Source organism: Nomascus leucogenys, chromosome 7b, assembly GCF_006542625.1.
Source record: "Nomascus leucogenys isolate Asia chromosome 7b, Asia_NLE_v1, whole genome shotgun sequence".
Taxonomy (NCBI): domain Eukaryota; kingdom Metazoa; phylum Chordata; class Mammalia; order Primates; family Hylobatidae; genus Nomascus; species Nomascus leucogenys.
In genome coordinates, this window is record NC_044387.1 from 7,565,047 (window position 1) to 7,587,056 (window position 22,010).

The following is a 22,010-nucleotide window of genomic DNA, read 5'->3' on the forward strand; positions in this document are numbered from 1 at the left end:
TGATTGTAAGGGATGTGGCCCCCAAGGTCCATCCCTGGGAGGCAGGAGAGCAGCCTCCGGAGGACCCTGGAAAGGAGGTTCTCGGCCGGGCACAGTGGCTCACGCCTGTAATCCCAGTACTTTGGGAGGCTGAGGTGGGCAGATCACCTGAGGTCGGGAGTTTGAGACCAGCCTGACCAACATGCAGAAAACCCATCTCTGCCAAAAATACAAAATTAGCCAGGCATGGTGGCGCATGTCTGTAATCCCAGCTACTCGGGAGGCTGAGGCAAGAGAATCGCTTGAACCGAGGAGGCAGAGGTTGTGGTGAGCCGAGATCGCACCATTGCACTCCAGCCTGGACAACAAGAGCGAAACTGTCTCAAAAAAAAAAGAAAAAGAAAAAAAGAAAGAAAAGGAAGGAGGTTCTCTTTCCCAAGGTGGGCACAGCCTGGAGAAGGTGGGGGTGCTGTATGCAGAGAAACCTGTCTGGGAGCCAGGGATCCTATGACCTCTGTCCCCACATCCTCCACCTGGAGGATGGGCAGCTCCCTTTTTCGGCTTGCCTGCCCTGGGTTCCACTGAGCAGCCCCGTTCTCTGGAGGCTGCTCTCAATTCTTCCTTCCAGGATGTCCCCACCCCCACCAGCCTTCTGAGCCCCACCAGTCCCCAAGCCTGACACCCTTCCGGATGCAGGCCTAGCCTTCCCAGTTTCTCAGCATCTGCCCTTCCTCATTGCCAGTCGCTCCCTGTGTTCTGTGTTCCATTCCCAGCTGACTTCTCTCAGGGCCCCAGGGTCACCATGTGGACACACCTTCCTTTTGCCGGTGCTGTTCCCTGTGCCTGGAATTATTTCCGTGGCCTCACCTTTAATCTGGCCAGCCTCCTACCTGTCCTTGAAGATGCCCTTTGGATATTGCCTTCAGGATACCTCTCACCCCCTCCTCCCAGTGCCCCAGTTCCAGTGCCCTGTGCCCAAGCGCTGAGTCCCTCAGTAGGTACATGCTTGGCCCTCTGTCTGCCAGGCAGTCCCTCAGGGGAGTGAAGGGATGTCCAGGCACATGTATGCTGAGCATTTGTCTTTGGCAGCTTAGTTTCTGAGTGGAGTGAGCCTGAATTTAGAGGAAGTTAGGAACATAGCTTCATACCTGGTTCAAAAACGAGGATTTTATGAATGAAGCAATTAATATGTTTGGAGGAAAGCATGCTTATATTCAGTTTCTAACTAAAGTTTTCTGCCATTTGGCTATCCCAAAACAAGCTCATGTTTTGAAAAAGTAGAAGAGAGGTTTTTAATTACAAAACTGATAGAGCAGAAATAGTTAACTATATATGTGCTGATTTTAATGTATGATCGATTTGTCAAATATTTGAAAATTAATTTTCTTGCATTTTAAAAACTAGTCATTATTATACCTTTGATTTTTAAAAAAATGTATTAAAAAGGGAAGAGGCCAGGTGCTGTGGCTTATACATGTAATCCCAACACTTTGGGAGGCCAAGGTGGGAGGATCGCTTGAGCCCAGGAATTCAAGACCAGCCTAAGCAACATGGCAAAACCCCGTCTCTACAAAAAATACAAAAATTAGCCAGGTGTGGTGGTGCCCACCTGTAGTTCCAGCTACTCTGGAGGCTGAGGTGGGAGGATCACTCGAGCCTGGGAGGTTAAGGCCGCAGTGAGCCATGACTGTGGCACTGCACTCTAGCCTGGGCAACAAAGCAAGACCCTGTCTCAAAAAAAAAAAAAAGGAAAAAACTTAAGAAGGCATATAGATGGCAAATAGTCATAAGAAAAGATTTTCAGTATAATTAGACTTTAGAAAGATGCAAATTAAAATCACAATGCCGTATTGCTACACTAAGTAGAATAGTTAAAAATAACAAAACAGAACAAAACACCCGACAAGACTAAGTGCTGGGAGCATGCAGGACAAGGAAGTCTCATACGTTGCTGATGGCAATGCACAGCGGTGCATTCACTTTGGATAGCAGTTCGGCAGTTTTGTTAAACGTACACATGCCATGTAACATTTCCACTCCTAGGTATTCACCCAAGAGACATGAAAGCTTATGTCCCCACGAAAGACCAATAGATGAACGTTATAGCTTCTTTATTCATAATTCCCCCAAACTGAAAATGACCCAAGCAACCTTCAGCAGGAAGACTATGGATAAACAAGAGTAGCATAAGTACACAATTGAATACTACTTAGCAGTAAGAAAGAGTGACCTTCTGACGTAGACAGCAACGTGGATCAGTCTCAGAAGCATTATGGTGGGTGACAGAAGCGAGTCTCAAAAGCCAGGCTGCATACTGTGTATTCCATATATCCTTGCCATCCTGGAAAAGGGGCAGAAATCATGTCTGTGGTTGCTGGGGGCTGTGTGGGGAGGGGATGGGCTGCAAGGGGGCACAAAGGCACTTCATGAGAGATGGAAGTGTCCTGTTCCTTGCTGTGGAGGCAGTAGACAGCGGTATATGTTTGTCCACACTCATCTAAGTGTACCCTGTAGTGGGCAGTTTTGCCTGTGTGTAGATTGCATCTCAATTTAGAGAAATAGCCAGCAGTAGCTCTGCTTCTGGGACGACTGCAGTGCTTTGCCCAGGGAAGTAGGAAGGCCACATTGCTCTGTCCCTGGTGGTTTATGGCGATAGAGACTTCCAGTGATGGCCTATCATGAGCCACCACACAGCCGTTTCATTAACGGGACAGCAGGGCCGATGTTGCTGGGGTGCGTCGGTCCCAACTGTTTGGCATACTCCCCCTCTCCCGTTGGCTCTGTGCTCAGCCAGCTTGCCTCTTGTCCCCAGCAGTGGTCACAGGACCAGCACAGGCTCCTCTGCAGTCTCTAGGACCAACTGGGAGCTTACTTGGAAACCTGAAATGTGAACTTACGGAAACACTCTTCCTGTATTCATCGCGGCTTTCCAGATTTCAAGAGTTGTCATGTAAATGTGTATTGCAGCTCCTATGTGTGCCGATGGATGGTACCAACATGTGACTTGTTAAGAAATATCCTTTTCTTTTCCCTAAACCTTTAACCAACGATTCTGAAAATCAGAGAGGTAAGCAGGTTTCAAGAGAGCCAAAATACATGATTCAATGGTGATTACCAATTTGAATACCGTTGGTAATAGGCAGATGAAAACCAGCTCTGGGTTGTGGCTTCATGTCGACTGTCAAGGCTAAGTTAGGGCTGTGTTACCTCAGCTCCTCCTACCACCAGCTCAGCGATACTGAGTTGCTTGTTGGGTATTTTTTTCGTCCTGCTGTAAATTTCAAAATGACAGTAAGGCCTCATTTTAAGGGAAACGACCACATAATGTCACTTCCAGTGAGCTGTGAAAATGCTCACTTTCGACTTCCTCACAGGAGCTGCTCGAGTTTGGAGTGGACGCTCAGGTTCAGCTCATGTTCTGACGAGCTGCCGAGCTGCCAGCCTTGCTGGGGGAGGTCTTTGGAGGGAATGAGCAGAGCCAGAAGTCTCATCTGCCTCTGGAGAAGGCTGCCCAGGCTAACCGCCTTCCAGGGGTCTTTGCTTTTCACCAGGATTCTGGTTCTCATAGGAGTGGAGTCATCTCAGCCCATGTAGCTCAGCCTCAGGGACAGCCCTTCCTCCAGGTGCTGTAGCCCCCTTCCCTCCCCTTGCCCATCTCTGCGCAGGGCCAGGCAAAGAGATTTTAGAAAAGGTAAAACTGACAAGGGGTTGACTAAGATGTTTGAAGGCAATGGGAGAAAAAAGGCTGAAAAGAGATCGTTTTTCTGTCGTATTTCCTCTGGGTGCTCAAGTTATCAGCGACTGTATCCTTTCAAGCCAGCAGCTCAAAGAGTGAAACATATCGAACGTTTTCATTTTCACCCCAAATTAGCCATTAACATTTCCTCAGTTACTCTTTTATTACTTATAACTTAGATGAACTAGTTTTTCTTTTCATATACGAAAAAAGGCAGTCAAAACTCAGCTTAGCCCTGACAAAGCTTTGCCATCAAGACAGTCCTACCTGGAACCCTTTGAAAAACTGCCTTTAGGCTGGGCGCGGTGCTTCACACCTCTAATCCCAGCACTTTGGTAGGCTGATGCGAGCGGATCACAAAGTCAGGAGATTGAGACCATCCTGGCCAACATGGTGAAACCCTGTCTCCACTAAAAATACAAAAACTAGCTGGGTGTGATGGCGTCCGTGCCTATAGTCCCAGCTACTCCGGAGGCTGAGGCAGAAGAATCGCTTGAACCTGGGAGGCGGAGGTTGCAGTGAGCTGAGATCGTGCCACTGCACTCCAGCCTGACGACAGCGAGACTGTGTCTCAAAAAAAAAAAAAAAAAAAAAAAAAAAAAAACTGCCTTCAGCTCCAGCCTAGCCACTGTGGCTGCAGGATCTTGACAAACCACGTAACTTCTCTAAGGCTTTGCTTCCTTATCTGTAAAATGGGGACACTTATTCCTACTAGGTAGGGGAGACAGTATTTGGAGGTGTAAAACACCTAGCAGGTCGCCTGGCACGTGGTAGGTGCTCAGAAAGTGGAAAAGTTTTTACGGCTATGATTAGGAAGTAATAACCCAGCACGTGATGGATGACATCAAAGCCGAAGGCTTTGGTTAGATGTCACCTACTCCAGGAAGCTGGCCCCAGCCCCTCAGTCTGTGTGAGGTGCCCTTCTAGGCATCCTCAGCCCTGCCCCTTCCTCCATGGTAGCCCTTCCTGAGCCAGTCAGCCTCCCTTCCTGACCCACAGCCCAGTTTCTACTTAGTACCCAATCTAAAGAACATTGAGAAGCCTCCGTTCACTGATGTGTATGATCTTATTAATAATCAAAATAGAGAGGCTCATTATCTAACTACATGGGGTGCCTTTCAAACTCTGGGAGAGGGGTGTGGTAAACATGACCCCAGGGGTGCATCAGGGCCTGGTTGGCATGGAGGCCATTTGTGCCGCAGCCAAGGACAGGTTGCCCCAAGCCCCCTGCCTCCCAGCTGGTTCTCTCTCCTAGGTCGGGAACTACAAGCGGACTGTGAAGCGGATCGATGATGGCCACCGCCTGTGCAGCGACCTCATGAACTGCCTGCATGAGCGGGCGCGCATCGAGAAGGCGTACGCGCAGCAGCTCACTGAGTGGGCCCGGCGCTGGAGGCAGCTCGTGGAGAAGGGTAGGGAGGCCCCGGCACAGGTCCTGTGGCCTGGAGGCAGCTACACCCCAGCTAGGGTCTCTGGGCATGTTGTGACCTTCTCTATGCCAGTTTTCTGTCTTTTAAGATTGGGGCAAGAGCTGGGCGCGGTGGCTCACGCTTGTAATCCCAGCACTTTGGGAGGCCGAGGCGGGCGGATCATGAGGTCAGGAGATCGAGACCACGGTGAAACCCCGTCTCTACTAAAAATACAAAAAAAGTTAGCCGGGCGTGGTGGTGGGCGCCTGTAGTCCCAGCTACTCGGAGAGGCTGAGGCAGGAGAATGGCGTGAATCCAGGAGGCGGAGCTTGCAGTGAGCCGAGATTGCGCCACTGCACTCCAACCTGGGCGACAGAGCGAGACTCCGTCTCAAAAAAAAAAAAAAAAAAAAGATTGGGGCAAGAGTGCATTTCCCAGTTCCAGAGCAGGGTGTGATTTTTATGGGGAGCATTAGTGCCCATCACCAGCAGGCACAGGCTCCGTGAGCTTTTGTCCGCTTTCCTTGGGGACACAGGACTACAGCCCTTGTCATCCATAGGACACACTTGCACTTGCCGAGTTAACTCAGAACTTGGGTAAGTTCCTATCACGTGGAAGGCCTTGCTGCTCTGCACCTTAGTTTCTAACACTGAGAGCTGTTTATTTTTAAACTTGGCCATGTAGCAGGTCAGATAAGACTAGCTGGCAACACCTGGCAGTCTTTCTGAGTCTAAATTTTAAGGGAATAATTACAGGTGTTGTATGGCAGAGGTTTCACCCCCTTTTGTCCCCACCGAAAAGCTCAGAAGATTCTGCAGCTTTATTAGTGCCACTGTTGTGTGGACAGGGGCCATGCTTAGAACACACTTCCCAGCAGTGAAGGGGGAACTTGACTGATTACAGCCTTTCCGGTGCAGAAGCAGAGCAGCGCGGGTTTCTCAAGGTGTGTTTTGGGGCAGGCTTTCCTGTGCTGACCAGCTGTCCTCAGCCAATCAGGGGAGCCAGGTCCCACGCGAGCCAGGTCTAGTCCAGCTGCCTGTCTTTTCCCGTGATGATGACATGGGTTGTATGTGTGGGCTTAGCACAGTTCTTAGGGCAGGGTATGTGCCCAGGCTGTGGAGCAGGCACGTGGCAGAGGAGGGGCCTAGGATAGGTCAGCTCCCTTGGTTGATGGCACTGTCGTCATTTGATTTCCACCTGCCGCAGCCCCTCTCCCAGGATCCAGCTGTCAGTCAGAGCTTGAGGTTTACAGAGCACCCTTACCACCCTCACCTTGTGGGTCTGGCTGTGACGTTGTGGACAGGACAGGAGTGTGCTCATTTTGTAGACACGAAGGCACAGAGTGGTCCAACTTCCGGGGCTGTTCTCTGTTGTCTCTAAGCCCCAGAGTCACATGTCTCCTTCTGGGTTCTCACAGCCCGCCCTCCCCTCAGCCCACCTCTGTCATGACTCAGCGCACTTGGTCACTGTCCCTGTGACCGCCTTGAGGACCAGCCATGGATCTTCTCGATTTCTGCCCCAGCTCTGTTGTGGCTCTCCCTCCCTCCAGCCTCACGCCACCCCACCCTACCCCCTGAATAGAAATGGCAGCCTGGATTAGGGCTTCCTTCCTGAGCTTCGGGGACTGAGAACAGTGAGTAGGGAGAGGTGACTCAGCCCCTCCTGCCATACTGGTCCAGAGCAGGCTCCTGTTTCCTCCTCTCCTTCCTCCTGCAGGACGGGCTTCCATTCTGCTGAGGGGACAGTCCTCATTCCACAGTGTTCTCGAGCTTGTGCTCAGAGCCAGGCTCTTTCTGGGAGTGAATGAACACGGTCCTGCAGAGGAAGGCAGTGCAGGGCTAGCCAGGGGCCAAGCAGGGCTGATAGGAGCCACGCCAGGAGAAGCGTTGGCATGGGGTGGGTGGGTGCCCAACACCTGGGAGAAGCGTCTGCTCACTTCAGAAAGTCCCCCCTTCTCTGGCCACCTTTAAGTAAATTAAGACTTCTACGATGTGGAAATTTGAGTTTTTATAGAGTTCAGTGGCTTTAAATAAAGGAAAGGCATGGCTGGGCGCGGTGGCTAACGCCTGTAATCCCTGCACTTTGGGAGGCCGAGGCGAGTGGATCATCTGAGGTCAGGAGTTCGAGATCAGCCAGCCTGGCTAACATGGTGAAACCTCGTCTCTACTAAAAATACAAAAATTTAGCCAGGTGTGGTGGCGGGCGCCTGTAATCCCAGCTACTCAGGAGGCTGATGCAGGAGAATCGCTTGAACCCGGGAGACAGAGTTTGCAGTGAGCCAAGATCGCGTCTCTGCACTCCAGCTGGGACAATAAGAGCGAAACTCTATCTCAAAAATAAAGGAAAGGCATGTAATCCCCCAATTTTCCTAACATGAGGGGCAGAGCAAATTCAGCTTCAGGAACTGAAAAAGGCACAGAGTCCCTGAGAGAAAAATATTTGAAACCCCGAAAGGAAACCCTCTGTGGTCTAAATGCCCACAGTGAACAGCCGAGGTGTGAGCAGAGGAGACCCCACCATGGCCGGCGCTGAGTGACCCGCAGCTTCTCTCCCCTGCACAGGGCCCCAATACGGGACTGTGGAGAAGGCCTGGATGGCCTTCATGTCTGAGGCAGAGAGGGTGAGCGAGCTGCACCTCGAGGTGAAGGCCTCACTGATGAACGATGACTTCGAGAAGATCAAGAACTGGCAGAAGGAAGCCTTTCACAAGCAGATGATGGGCGGCTTCAAAGAGACCAAGGAAGCCGAGGATGGCTTTCGGAAGGCACAGAAGCCCTGGGCCAAGAAGCTGAAAGAGGTACATCCGTCCTGCAGGCTTCCCTGCCCGGCCTCGCTCTGCCTGGCACCCCACTAGCAGCACCCCCTCCTGCACCTGGGACTTCCTGCCACTGGCTATAGGCACAGGAGGCCAGACCTGGTAGAGATAAAGCCACTCCTCAGGCTAGAAGCCCATGGTGGCTGACATTTACCCAGGTTGAAGATGCTGAATGCTCTATGTGCATTCTTTAAATTTTTTATTTTTATTTTTTGAGATGGAGTCTCACTCTCTCTCCCAGGCTGGAGTGCAGTGGTGCAATCTCAGCTCACTGCAACCTCTGCCTCCCGGGTTCAAGCAATTCTCCTGCCTCAGCCTTCCCAGTAGCTGGGACTACTGGCACATGCCACCACACCTTGCTAATTTTTGTATTTTTAGTAGAGACTGGGGTTCACCATGTTGGCCAGGCTGGTCTCGAACTTTTGACCTCAGGTGATCCACCCACCTTGGCCTCCAAAAGTGCTCGAATTACAGGGCATTCTTTAAATTTGATCCTACAAACCCATTTTACAGATTTGGTAACTGAGGATCAGAACCATACATTGGTGGTAGAGCTCAAAGCCCAAGCTCTTAACCACTAACAGTACTTCTCCCAACCCTGGGGAAGTGTCTGCTGGAGACTTAAAAGTCCTGGCTGGGCACGGTGGCTCACACCTGTAATCCCAGCACTTTGGGAGGCTGAGGCAGGTGGATCACGAGGTCAGGAGATTTGAGACCATCCTGGCCAACATGATGAAACCCCATCTCTACTAAAAGTACAAAAATTAGCAGGGCGTGGTGGCAGGCACCTGTAGTCCCAGCTACCCAGGAGGCTGAGGCGGGAGAATCACTTGAACCTGGGAGGTGGAAGTTGCAGTGAGCCGAGATTGCGCCACTGCACTCCAGCCTGGTGACAGAGGGAGACTACATCTCAAAAAAAAAAAAAAAAAAGTCCCTTTGGCCACTCTGCGTGTAGAGTAGTCTTTCTTTATTCCTTTACTTTCTTAATAAACTTGCTTTCACTGTATTTTTTTTTCAAGTCCCTTTGATGATAGAAAGAACTAGTTTACATTTTTCTTTCTCTTGCATGGGTTTTTCTCCCAAAATTTCAAAAAACATTGATAACCTGTTTTTCTAAAAGTAGCGACCAAAGCCATTGAGTTTTGTCGAGCCTTGGCTAGTTGGAGGCTGTCATCTGTCCACCCCAGCCCTCAGCTTGTGTGCCCCGCCCCTGCCTACAGCCTCACCCTCCATTCCTTGCTGGAATGGACTCGATGGTAGATATGCTACCCCCAACACCCAGCTGTTCTCTGGCCCTGCACTGCCTTCCTCCTCCTCCTCAGAATCATCCAGACCATGCCTCTGTCCTTCCGGATGGTTTTCTCTGTGTCTCCTTTTCCCTGTGTCTTAGCTTTTGTCGCATCTCCTTTCTCTTCTGTTTTGTCCCTGGCCCCATTCATAATGAAACTGTGTCTCATGAAGCCTTTGCTATAAACTCCTCCTTCCCTGTAGAATGAAATTTGTAGCTTTGGCTCAAATAAGGAAGGATCTGTTAAGAGTGTGTGTGTGTGTGTAAAAAAGCCATTAAAACCAGTGGAAATGTGGCCGATCGCCCTGCGCCCCCCCCCCCCCCAGTATGGTCCTCTCTCTCATGCTAGGTTCCTCCTTGGAACTTTCTTTGTATTTGCCAATCCAGCGGCCTGGCATGGTCTTCCTGGGATGCCCATAACCCCTCCATGTGCGTGTTCCATGTCATCTCAGTGGCTTTCTCCACCCACCCCATGCTCTGTCTCTGTTGTCCTCCCCCACACTTAATGCCCTCTAATTGACTCCGGCATGTAACTTTTCCTATACTGTATGTATCTGCCTCCTGCAACTCAAATGAAAGCTTCACAAAGGCCTTGTGTTTCTTGCTGTGTTCCTGGTTCCTCGAACCATGCACGGGGCAAGCAAGTACTCCATGAACATGTGTTGAGTGCGTTCCTGTTGTGACTAGTTGCTGTGATAGTATAGATGCAATTTTGTACCTGCCTTTTCCTCCCCTCTTGGTAGCACAAGCATTTCCATGGTCTGTGTGACCTCTAGTGAGGATCCTGAACTCCCAGCAACATGGCATTCAGGAACTCATTCTCCCTGTAGGTAGAAGCAGCAAAGAAAGCCCACCATGCAGCGTGCAAAGAGGAGAAGCTGGCGATCTCACGAGAAGCCAACAGCAAGGCAGACCCATCCCTCAACCCCGAACAGCTCAAGAAATTGCAAGACAAAATAGAAAAGTGCAAGCAAGATGTTCTTAAGGTAAATTGTGCACTTGTTTTTACACGTCAAGTGTCACCGTGTCAATTGTTCACGTGTCTGGCACATAGCCTTCTGTAACTGCTTGGGTGAATGGGCAGATAGAGGGATAAATAGCCAATAAAACACACCCCTGTCCTCAAGAAGGCCACAGGTGAGTGCCCTAGCACCTCACCTCACCATAGCCACTGTACCTGCTCAGTCAAGGGGCAGAGCCAGGCTCTGGGCAAGCCGGGGGTAAGAGACAGCTCTTGGTGCTCAGAGACACAAGGACAGCTGGGATTGCTGCAGGGAGCTGCTTGTGCCAACATGGGTGTGGCCAGTGGTGGGTGTGAATGGGTGTGGCTGGTGGCAGGTGTGAATGGTTGTGGCCAGTGGTGGGTGTGAATGGGTGTGGCTGGTGGCAGGTGTGAAGGGTTGTGGCCAGTGGTGGGTGTGAATGGGTGTGGTGTGAGCTGGTATGGAGGATTATGAGGACCAAATCACCAGTGGCCTGGACAGCCGGGCTGAGTAAGGAGCTTAGGATGCTGCTGACCAGGAGCCACTGAGGAAGGCCTGAGCCTGGGTGGGGTCAGGGAGGAGGTGAGGAGGGTGAGATGGTTTAGAAGGATTGCTCTGCTTGTGTAGGGAGAGGGGCTGGGGGCAGAGACCTGGGGGAGGGACTGCAGGCTGGGAGTGCTTGTCTGGGGGAGCCAGGTGGGAGGGGTATGGAGGGGCCCCGCAGTCTCCACAGTGACAGGCCCCAAAAGTGAGGCAGAGGCTGTGGAGCCAGGGGTGGCAGAAGGGTGGTCTTTGGCCAAGGAGAGACCGTGACCAGGCACTGTGGCATCCTGGGTGCCCTTCCATTTCTGTTGTGAAGGGGAGATTTTCTGCCCCATGGGTTAATGAGAAATCATTGTGTAAACTATTATGTGCTCCACAAGTGTAGATAAGTGATTCTGCCTGGAAGGTCCTGGAGTCACAGGACTTAAGACTAGACAGCGTCATCGTCTTGTGATTTAAAAGTTCACAGGAAGGGAGGGGCTCAGCCCTCGGCCCCACCTCCCCTCCTTTGCTCAGCCATAAGGGGTGAGGGCTGAGGGGTGTCATTGCCGAGGGCCTGCCCTGCCTCAGTGTTTGGAGAAGAGATTCCCAACCAGGATTTGCAGAGAGAGACGGAATGAGGTAGAGAGAGGCTGCATTCCAGGAAGAGGACATGGGCAGAGGGGAGGCAGGAGGCCTAAGCTGGTTTCACTACCCACCAAGCTTTCCTGGCCCCTGTCAGTTAGGTGGTGGCATCCCTGTTTTGTGAATGAGGAAACCAAGATCAGAGAGGTTAAGTCGTGTGCCATCCAGCAGGTGAGAGCAGGAACTTCTGACCTCAAGCCCATACATATGCCCTTTCTCCACTGTTCCTCACTGCTATGCCGTCAGCGTAGCAAGGGGAACACGTCATCTATACGAGAGTTCGTCACTCAGACCAAGTGTCAGAATCCTCTGGGAAACCCCTCTCACTCCCATTGCTGGAGCCAGGAATCTGGGCTTTTGAAGCAGCCCAGGTGCCTCCACGGTGGGATCAGGTGAGGAGCCTGGAACCAACTACTGAGTGGGGAGCACCTGGGCTCAAGAAGCACAAGGTCCCGGAGAACTCTCGGGCCTTTGCCAGAATCCCAGGGAATCAGGTGCCCAAAAAGGTGCCTAGAAGAAAGATGAGGCTTCTCCATGTTGGGCAGAGGTGTGCCTGTGTGAGAGAAAGGGAGACGGAGATGGAGAGGAAGAGAGGCCTTTCATGTTTGACTGCCACCCAGAACATCAACTCAGGCATTTGCAGAACAGGCCCAGGGCACGAGGTTGGACGTAAGTGTCTGGCAGGATGACTGGGACACTTTGTAGTGGGTTCCCTCCTGGGACCCTCCCTGCCTCTGTGGTCTGGCCAGTGACTGCAGGATGTGAGAGGTCCTTGTGGGCCTAGAGCTGTGGAGAGGAGGCCAGTCCTGCCCCACCACCCTTCTTGACGCAGTTTCCAAAATCCAGCACACAGCCTGGGTAACATAGTGAGACCTCATCTCTACAAAAAATTAAAAAATTTAGTTGGGTGTGGTAGCATGTGCCTGTAGTCCCAGCTACTTCGGAGGCTGAGGCGGGAGTATTGCCTGAGCCCAGGAGTTCAAGGCTGCTGCAAGCTGTGGTCACACCACTGCACTCCAGCCTGGGTGACAGAGTGAGACCTCATCTCTAAAGCAGGTAGGTAGGTAGGTACATACATACATACATAGATATATACCACTGCTGACTGGTTGCACATGTACTCTCATGTTTCTTACCAGCCATCAACTACATCTTGTAGCATCCATCAGAAAAGAACTTTTTGCATTTAGTGCTAAAATGCTACAATCCACCTAAGGGTGAAGGCCACCTCTTGTTTTACTCCATGGGTGTTCGCTGAGAACTTTCTATGCCCTGCAAGGGGATTTCCAGAACAGTGATGACCTTGCTCAGTACCTGGCCTGTGCTGGGGGCAGGACTTGGGGCTAACAGGGTCGGCACAGGCTGAGGGCAGGGGCAGCCCAGAGGTGGAGCATCTTGTTGCCACTGAGTACCCTGAGAGCTCCCGGGAGGCTATTGTGTCTTGAAGGCTTCTGAGATGGGGCTGCTCTGTGTCACTTCAGCAGTATCCTCTGGATGCTGGGCGCTGAACCCACAGCTATGTGTCTTGGGCTGCTGAGCTAGGCTCCCATGCAGGGCTGCCAGGTAGTGGGCACGGGCAGTGTGGATGGCGGTGGGGAATAGGGGAATAGCCACAGAGCTGTGGAGCTCTCTCCCTGCTGGGCATGCCCCAGCCCTGGCAGGGGTGGCCTTTTCCTGTAGGCACAGAGGACCCAAGCCCAGCCATCTTAGGAGGCTGAGAAGCAGAGCAAGGACCCGGATACCAGGAGAGGAGAAAGGGGCAGGAGTCAGGGCCCTAGAGGGCGGGGTGGGACCTGGTCTCACGAGGCTGGGGAAGGCTTCAAGAAGAGGAGTTGCTTTGGAGCCTGAAGCAGAGTCTCCCAGGGCTCTGAGCCACATGAGTCAGAGGAGAGCATCTGGGAGGGGAGCCACATGGGCAGGGTAGACTCAGTCCCAGCTGGGGGCAGAGAGGGTGCCCCACAGGCCTGCAGTGTCTCGGGAAGTGCTCCATCCTTCCTCAGAAGGCCCTGCACATGTTGTTAGGGACAGCAAAGCTTAGACCTGAGTGGAGCCCTGTGACTACCCCCATAGTAGAAAGAATTGCAATAAATAGGTGGCCCCAGCCCTGCTCTCTCTCACCCACCCCAGGGGGCCAACACGACCATGATCCCACCAACTAACAAAACCACCTGGCCACCAAACTGGTGGCCCTGCACGCCGAGATGAGGGGGTGCGGGGAAGTGTGTACCAGTGTGAGGTCATTGACCTCGAGGCACATCCCCACCAGATCAATGTGCCCACTTTAGCCATGTCTTAGGAATTTTACACATTTTCTAGCTGCCCCTGGATATTCTTGAGATAGGCCACACCTGCTTTTAACATTTCCTGCCTTGTAAAACCCCTTTTTGGGACAATCTGGGAGGGAGCAGCTGTGTGAGGGGGACGGAGTGGGCTGAAGGACAAGGGAAGGAGGACTTTTTTTGAATGCCTTCTTCCTGCAGCCCATCATTACATATCAGAACACTGTGAAGGAGAGATGTCGTCATCTAATAAAGGACAGTGAGGCTGCAAGAGAGCTGCAGGATTCAGCCCCAGCACCAACTTTGCTGTGGGCCAGATCTGAGGCTTGAGGGTAGCCAGGCACAGCCCTTCCCCACAGGGAGAAGAGGACATGGGCGTGTGGCACGCTCAAGGCCACACACACTGAGCTCTGGGGAGACTGCCCTTTGCCAGTATCTACCTGTCTGGGCCTTGCTCCAGCTGAGAGACAGGGCAGATGGCAGGAGTGTGATTTACCTTGCAGGAGTGGAGGGACTGGGACTTGAACTTGAAGTCTGTCAGAATCTAGAGCTCCTGTTTTTTCTTTGCATTTGGAATCTGGGGAGGCCTGAGACACTCCAGGGGCAGGGTAAGCCAAGGGCTAAATGGAAATGAACCTTTGTCTTGTGCCTGGATTTTCCTTTAGACCAAAGAGAAGTATGAGAAGTCCCTGAAGGAGCTCGACCAGGGCACGCCCCAGTACATGGAGAACATGGAGCAGGTGTTTGAGCAGTGCCAGCAGTTCGAGGAGAAACGCCTTCGTTTCTTCCGGGAGGTTCTGCTGGAGGTTCAGAAGCACCTAGACCTGTCCAATGTGACTGGGTAAGTTTCCTTTGAGCTAAAACACACACATCATTGAAGTCAACGGAAAGTGCTTTTGAAGCAAACTCAGATGCTGCTCCCAGTTGGGGATGGCGCGTTCGTCAGGAGGTCTCCTCACTGCCCTCAGGGCCTCCTACTTCTCTGTAATCTGGATGGCAGGGAGGGCCCCTCTGCTGAGTGTTTCTGCAGCTGCAGGCATGGCTGGCTGGACCTCTGGAAAGCCTGGCTGACCCAGCCAATTGCTGGCCCAAGCAGATAAGGCCGGGCCCACTCTGCCAGCTCCACGTACAGGTCTGGGTAGGAAGGGAGATTGCCCATTCTGGGGCCACAGCTAGGGCCAATGCAGCTGGCATATCTTTTCTTTTCTTTTTGAGACGGAGCCTTGCTCTGTCACCAGGCTGGAGTGCAGTGGCATGATCTCAGTTCACTGCAACCTCCTCCGCCTTCCGGGTTCAAGCGATTCTCCTGCCTCAGCCTCCCGAGTAGCTGGGATTACAGGCATGCGCCACCGTGCCCAGCTAATTTCTGTATTTTTAGTAGAGACAGGGTTTCACCATGTTGTCCAGGATGGTCTCGATCTCTTGACCTTGTGATCCGCCCACCTCGGCCTCCCAAAGTGCTGAGATTACCGGCGTGAGCCACCGCGCCCGGCCGCAGCTGGCATATCTAAGATCCGCTGGGGGTGAATCTGGCATTCCTGGGCTGGTTGTGCCTGGGACAGTCTTTCTTTGAGGCCTTTTGTGATCAGCTGACTGCTTAGTGGCTCTCAGCCCCCAGGACAGCACATACCCTCTGAGACTTGGTTCTGAATTGTGATATGGAAGCTGTGCTATTTCTTCTGTGCTTTCCTCATCTTTGGTTCTGTGATGCCTTCACCAGGGCAGAGGTCCTGGCTCTGGTCAAGGACGTGGATTACTGTCATCCATCTAGCAGAACTGTGTAGGGATGCATCACAGGTCAAGGCTTGCTGTTAATAGGAGACACATTCCATTTGTCTCCCTCTGTATAAAAATCATCAAAAGCAACAGTTATTGCACCGCTGCTGCTCTGCCACCATTCCATTTTTATGACAGTCTTGTAAAGTGGGTGGTACTGACCCCATCTTATTGATGAGGAAGCTGAGGCTGGGTGAGATTAAATGACTTGCCCGAGGCTGCTCTGCTGGTAGGAGCAGGGTGGGGCTGGCCTGTGTCAGGCTCTTCTGCATGCGGAGTGACTTCCATCGTGTGGATGCTTGTCTGTCTCTGTGTCTGGATTTCCCCCTTTTAATACAGGCACCAGTCATATGGATTAGGGCCCCTGTTAGTGACCTCATTTTACCTTGATTACCTCTATAAAGACCTTATTTCTAAATAAGGCCACATTCCAAGGCACTAGGGTTTGGACTCCAGCATGTCTCCTATGAAAGACACAACTCAACCCTTGATGGAGGGGATCATGCCCACTCAACAGAGGAGGAAACCGAGGCCCAGAGAAAGTACATGACTTAGCAGCCATAAAGATTCTAAGTGAAAATATCAGGTCCAGTGGTGATCCATACTCTTCCCCTGCAGGGCAGCCTCCTAGGAAGGTGAGCCGATGATGGCTGCCAGCCGGAAGGCGGCCCCCACCCTGTCTTGGTGGTGGGTGTGTTCAGCACCGGGTCATCTTCGTACTCTGCATTTGCAAGTCTGGGTATAAAGCTTTTCTGACAGAGATGAGGAAGGAGGGGTACTTTCTAACACGCTCCAGTTTTCTCTTCCTCAACTCTGGGCCTGGTTAAATGGGACCACACAGAGTGGTGGCCCACACAGCCCACCTGCTAGTGCCTTTTGCATATGTGATGCAGAGCAGGGCTCATTCATTGCCACCTGCTTTGCTGGTTTGATTTAAAGCTCATTTGTCAGAAGCCATCTGTGCACGTGGCAGCCCGTGATCTTCCACCTAGCCAAGGGAGGAGTGTTCTGGCTCTGTCTGTGAAACCAACTCACAGAGGGCAGAGACCACAGGACCTGCTGTGGCTGGCACTGGGCTGGGACAAATGGTAGCTGGCCCCTGCCTTCTAAAAGAGCCATGTTTCTCTCTGATTTAGCTACAAAGCCATTTACCATGACCTGGAGCAGAGCATCAGAGCGGCTGATGCAGTGGAGGACCTGAGGTGGTTCCGAGCCAATCACGGGCCAGGCATGGCCATGAACTGGCCGCAGTTTGAGGTAAGGGGAGGGTATGCCCATGACCTCATCAGCGTGGAAGAGGACCTGGGCCCACAGAGTTGCTAGACGATGTCTTTCTCATTCTAGACTCTATGTTGGTGTTTGCCCTGTTTATCAGGCAGCCTTTAGGCATAGCTATAGTACAGACCAAGTTCTGGCATAGAGTCCTGAGGGGGGCCGCAGGCATTACCGAAGGCCTTCTGAACCTCTCGTGAAGTCGCAGTTATGTCCTCTCTAGTTGGGAATGTTTGACTGTCACTTTTGGCCACTGGCATTCCCTTCCTTCCTAGTCAGTCCCAGGAGCCGCAGGCACACAGGACCTCAGGTCCCTGACCCACCCGTGGGATGGCCAGGAAGGGAGCAGCCGCAATGCCCCCCTCTCAGTGGGCCAGGGGAGGGGAGGCGGTCTCAGTGGGCAGCCTCCTTACCCTTCCAACAAAGGACTTTTCCCTACTCCAGGCAGTAAACGCAGTGAATCCTGATTCAAAATGAATGTTCTTCTTTTCTCATCATGTGGGTCTAAGCTTTCATTATCTTTACATTCGAAATGCAAGGGTCTGGGGATCTCAGCTCTCACCTAGCTCTAGGATTGGTCACCAGGCCCCACCTGGCACCCTGAAGGCAGTGGGCAAAGGTCCTGCTGCCCCTGAGGCTGAAGCACGTGGCGTCAACTGCCCCAGCGGGGATGCTGAGGGCGACTACCTCTGCCATGGGCGTGGGCCTCGTGGCTTCCCCAACTCAGCAGCGGCCAGAGCCCGGGCTGCATTCAGATTCTGCTCACCTCTGACCACCTGTGGGAAGCTGAGCAAACTATTCGCCCTTTTTGTGACTCAGTTTTCCCACGTGTGGAATGGGAATGACAGGAGCACCCATCTCCTGTCGGGGGCTTTTGGGGAACATGGTGACTTTGTCCATGCAGGGCTATTGACCCAGGCCCACCACTCAGAAACCTCCTGGGTGCCTCGTAGCATGCAGTTTTGTCAGTCCTTACTCCTGCACTTCTTTTGTGGCCCTTAACAGGAAGGTTTCTCCAAATGACAGCGTGGGCCCTGCCGCCGAGCACTCCCCTGCGCCAGCCCCAGGACTTGCTCCCGGTAGGAGGCGGCAGAGCAGCTGTGCCCCTTCCACAGAGGCACTGAGAGAGCGTGGAGGGCCAGAGCCTTCCGGAGTGGAAGTGGCCCTAGAGGGGACAGCACAAGGCCCAGCCTCTCCTCTGGAGCCACACACCAGGAAGTCTTGGCTGATGTGTTTTATGCACAGCTGGGGTTTCAGACACAGTGAGGATTTGCTGCTCCCAGAGTGGCACAGGAAACCACCTGTGAAATTCGCTTGGGTCCCTTAGAGGTGCCCATTATACTCAGAGAGGGGCACAGTGGGGAGGACTATTTGACAGTCTGTCTCCTGGAGGGTGTCCCAGCCGGATCCCAGGGGGCCCTTCTCTCTGTGGGTCCATGGGCTGGGAACCAGCCCCTGTGCGTTCGTTCTGCGCACGTTTGCAGCTGTTACGGGACCATGTCTTTCTCTAATGCAATTCTTTGTTTTTATTTTTCACGCCACAAGGATGAAGTAAGTGTCTGCGTTCGGCTAACTGATAGAGTGCCATACGCCGTGCAGGGTGTCTGTGGCCCGCATGGGTGTGTGTGCTGCCCCCGCCAGGCTCCTAGCAGTTCAGCTGAGGCTGCGCTGCTGTCAGGGATATTGAGAGCCGGCCCTTCCCTTCAGCGCTGGCATGGTGTTCATCCCATTGGCCTTTGGAAGCCACCCAATCAGGATGAATTTATATTCAGAGGTCACTGTGGAGAACTCTGAGGTTCCAATTGCGTTCTCAGTCAACCTATTTTGGTCAGAAAATAATTAATGGACGAAAAGGTAACCCAGATTTAGGGTCAGGGGCCCAGGTCTGCCACCCACGCTGCGTGGGCAAGTCATGTTGCCTTTCTGGGCCTCAGTTTTCTCATCTGACAAATGGACAGGTTAGACAAGATGCTTCTAAGTTGGCTTCCAACCCGAAAGTTCTGTAAGTACGTGTGAGCAGAGCTGTGGACTCAGCCACACCAAGTTTTAATCAGAGTTGTCTGGTAACTGGTGGAGATGTGGGGAAAGGAGAGCTCATTAAACACCTGCAGGCATGCAGTCAGACACACGGGCATGCACAGACTCTTCTAGAAAATCAAGACACAGTCTCCTTTCATGGTTTTGCCCTAGTCCATTTTCAGTGCAGTTGGTGAAGCCCATTCGCCACCCGGGAACTCGTGAGGCTTCCGGGAGGAGTGTACTCTGCTTTGCTTCGTTAGGCCCAGCATGTGCTCAGATCACAGAGGAAAAGTCCCAGGGCAGCAAAACACAGGGGAGGGCCCTGCTCTTTGGAGACTGAGAGTCCGCTTGCCTGCCCCTCTGTCAGCTGGTAGCCACCTAGCCCTGGTTTTATTTGCAGTCCAGGGCCCATTTTTCCGCATGGCAGGCTTGCTCAGGTCTCCGAAGCCAACTGTCTTGACCCTGTGGCCCAGGGACAATTTAGGGCATCGATGTAAAGGATCTTCAGCACTTCAGGACAGGTGCCTCAGAGGCTGGCTCCTGTCTGCTTTGGGAGGCTCAGCAGACATCTGGGGAGGCCACAGGGGCCCATGCTGGCCTGAGGGGGCTGGGGCTGAGAACCTTGGTGGGCGGGGTCAGGAACGGGAGGCTCCGGACCTTGCCCTGGTCCTCACCACCCCCGCTGGTCCTCTGGGAGGCGGGCAGCATGGCCTGGGGGTGGTTGTAGAGGTGCCAGCCTCCAGACCCCTGATGAGCCTCTGCTTTGAACAGTGAGGAGGGGCTCAGGTCGTTTGGGTTCATAAGTGGGGCATGGGGAGTCTGAGGTCTTCTGGGAAACCAGGGAAAGCAGAGGCCCAAGTCTACACATCAGACGCACAGAGCCAACTGCAGGCTCGCTGGGTAGGAACTGAGGACAGACGTGGCTTCCAGCAAGTGAACCTTCGGTTTCTCTTCCTTGGCACCTGTTGCCTAGGAGTGGTCTGCAGACCTGAATCGAACCCTCAGCCGGAGAGAGAAGAAGAAGGCCACTGACGGCGTCACCCTGACAGGCATCAACCAGACAGGCGACCAGTCTCTGCCGAATAAGCCCAGCAGGTGAGTGGGCACCACCTCCATCCAAAAGAGGCCGTCTCATGGGGGGCCCCCGGGCAATCTGCATGGTCCAGGGCAGCCCCAGCCTGGACACCTGGGAGGTTCCTGGGCTCCTGGGCTCTGTGGGCCGTGGCCCAGGGGCATCTCCGGGGAAGGTCATCTTCCTGCCTGGTGCCAGAGCTGCCGACAGATCCAGAGAGGGAGCCTTGGCCCTGAGCTTCAGACCCGAACGGGGAGGAGCTGATGACAGGGCTGGCATTCATGTCCCCAGGGATAGCACCGCCCTGCCCGGACACTGGTGGAGGTGCCACCCTGGTTCCCTCGGGCAGCTGAGGTTCTGCCGAGGTTCATGCTCACTCTGTATTGTGTGCAGGTGCCAGTCAAGGGGGGGACAGGAGAGGACTGCCAGGCATCTCCTTTCCAAATCACCTCTTCACTAGGAGCATTGGTTATTTCTCACTTAGTCATTGGCTGAAAATGAGAGATATAAGGGTGGCACTGTGGTCATTAGAACCTTCTGTAAAGTGTGTGCTAGAGGAGGTCTTCCTACAGGACCTGCCCAGAGGCCTCCATGTGACACTTAGTAATAGTCATTTCATACTGGGGCTTCCTAAGAAGGCTCGGCCCATGTTCCCATGACCTTCCTGCAACCCCAGACACTGAAGCCCCCACCCAGGCTCCCCAGCAGGTGTGGCTGTCGTCATTCCGCTGCTGTGCACACTGTCTGGGCGGGTGGGCTCGGCAGTAAGTGCCTGTCCCAGGGATCAGGCCGGCACCTGTATGCTTGGGGGTGGGAATGGGAAAGAAGAAACACTGCCTCAGAGGAGACCCTGGGGGCCCTGGGCTGGCCAGAGTGGCTGCACAATCCAGCCGCCCCCACCAGTGCCGTCTCACAACAGTCTGCTAGAGAAAGGTGCCAAGGAGGGAGGAGGGCCGGTGAGCTCAGACATGTGGCCTGGATATTGGCCTCCAGCAGGCCTAGGTCCAGTACCCCTTGCCAGGCTGAAGTGGATGAGGCAGTTACTGGCCGCTCAGGATCACTCTGGTGGCATTGGAGGCATGTCCTCGCCTCCCTTCCTTGGTTCTGGGGTGGTGGGTGCTCAGGCTGAGCCATCCATCCAGTGCTTTGGGGGCCTGTGCCCTGAGGCCCTGGTCTTGGAAGTAGAAGGTGCTGCTGGCCAGGGTAGCCCAGTCCTAGGATCAGTTACTTGGTGGGTGCCAGGGCCCTTGGTGCCTGATTGCTTGACGGTCTCCCTATGGTCTTCGTAGTGCGTAACTCAGCTCCTGGCTCCCAGCCCTCAGGCAGAGCTTGGCCCAGATCTCTCTGGTTCCCACACTGGGCCTGGCACACAGTAGGCAGTTGCACGACTGGATTTTCCTCTGGAGCACCAAAGGAATCCTTCTTTCTATCTAGAAAAGACTGCAGCAGGCCCTGATTTTGGAAGCTCCAGCCCCACAGAGCAGAAGAGTGAGCCCTGAACCCCTTAGTCGTCAGGAGGAGGCCATGTGGTCTGAAGAGCTCAGAGCCCTCTCCCACTCATCCATGGGAGCCGGCCCCTCCCAGACTGTCACTCTCAGAGGAGACCCTAAGGGGCTTTTTGACCCCCCCAGCTCACAGTGGTGGGAGCCAGGACAGGGGAGAAGCCCTGAACCTGGAAACCACTTTTGCTCCAGCTGTGGCTTGTCACCCGCCACCCCAGGGCCCCTGTTCTGGACAGACTGTCTCCAGGTGCAAGGAAGGAACAGGGAAACCAAGTCCTCTCCTAGGCTCCTGGACCGTGTTTCACAGCTGAAGTATTGCCTGCATTCTGCCATAGTAACCTTTCTGTTGAAACACCACGGTCCACTCTAGTCACAGGAGGAGCTGATTTGTCTCTTGAGATCCTGCAGCTAGGAGTTGCCAGGACCCTCACAGGCCCCTGCAGAGCTGGGATCCCCTGAAAGCTCTCTCTCTCCATAGCACCCTTAATGTCCCGAGCAACCCCGCCCAGTCTGCGCAGTCACAGTCCAGCTACAACCCCTTCGAGGATGAGGACGACACGGGCAGCACCGTCAGTGAGAAGGAGGACACTAAGGCCAAAAAGTTGGTGAACAAACGCTTCCTCTGGTCCCACCTCGCTCGCTCTGTCTCTCTTCCTCTCTCTCTCTCTGTCCAGGGGTCTCACCCCTCGGCACTCAGCAATGCACGAAGCTCT

The 22,010-nt window shown here is 53.4% G+C and overlaps 1 protein-coding gene across 6 annotated transcripts in view; it reads left to right on the plus strand.

Moving 5' to 3' along the window:
* The window catches only part of PACSIN2 (protein kinase C and casein kinase substrate in neurons 2), a 143,980-nt gene that overhangs the window by 116,199 nt on the left and 5,771 nt on the right, over positions 1-22,010 (plus strand). For 2 of the 6 annotated variants that reach the window (XM_030815416.1, XM_030815417.1), the window contains exons 3-10: positions 4,971-5,127; positions 7,686-7,921; positions 10,058-10,213; positions 14,322-14,497; positions 16,569-16,689; positions 18,250-18,255; positions 19,697-19,818; positions 21,776-21,898. In XM_030815416.1, the coding sequence (XP_030671276.1) occupies positions 4,971-5,127; positions 7,686-7,921; positions 10,058-10,213; positions 14,322-14,497; positions 16,569-16,689; positions 18,250-18,255; positions 19,697-19,818; positions 21,776-21,898 (1,097 nt within the window). The remainder of the gene's footprint in view (positions 1-4,970; positions 5,128-7,685; positions 7,922-10,057; positions 10,214-14,321; positions 14,498-16,568; positions 16,690-18,249; positions 18,256-19,696; positions 19,819-21,775; positions 21,899-22,010) is intronic. The other 4 variants (XM_030815418.1, XM_030815419.1, XM_004088413.3 and 1 more) reach the window with 3 other exon arrangements.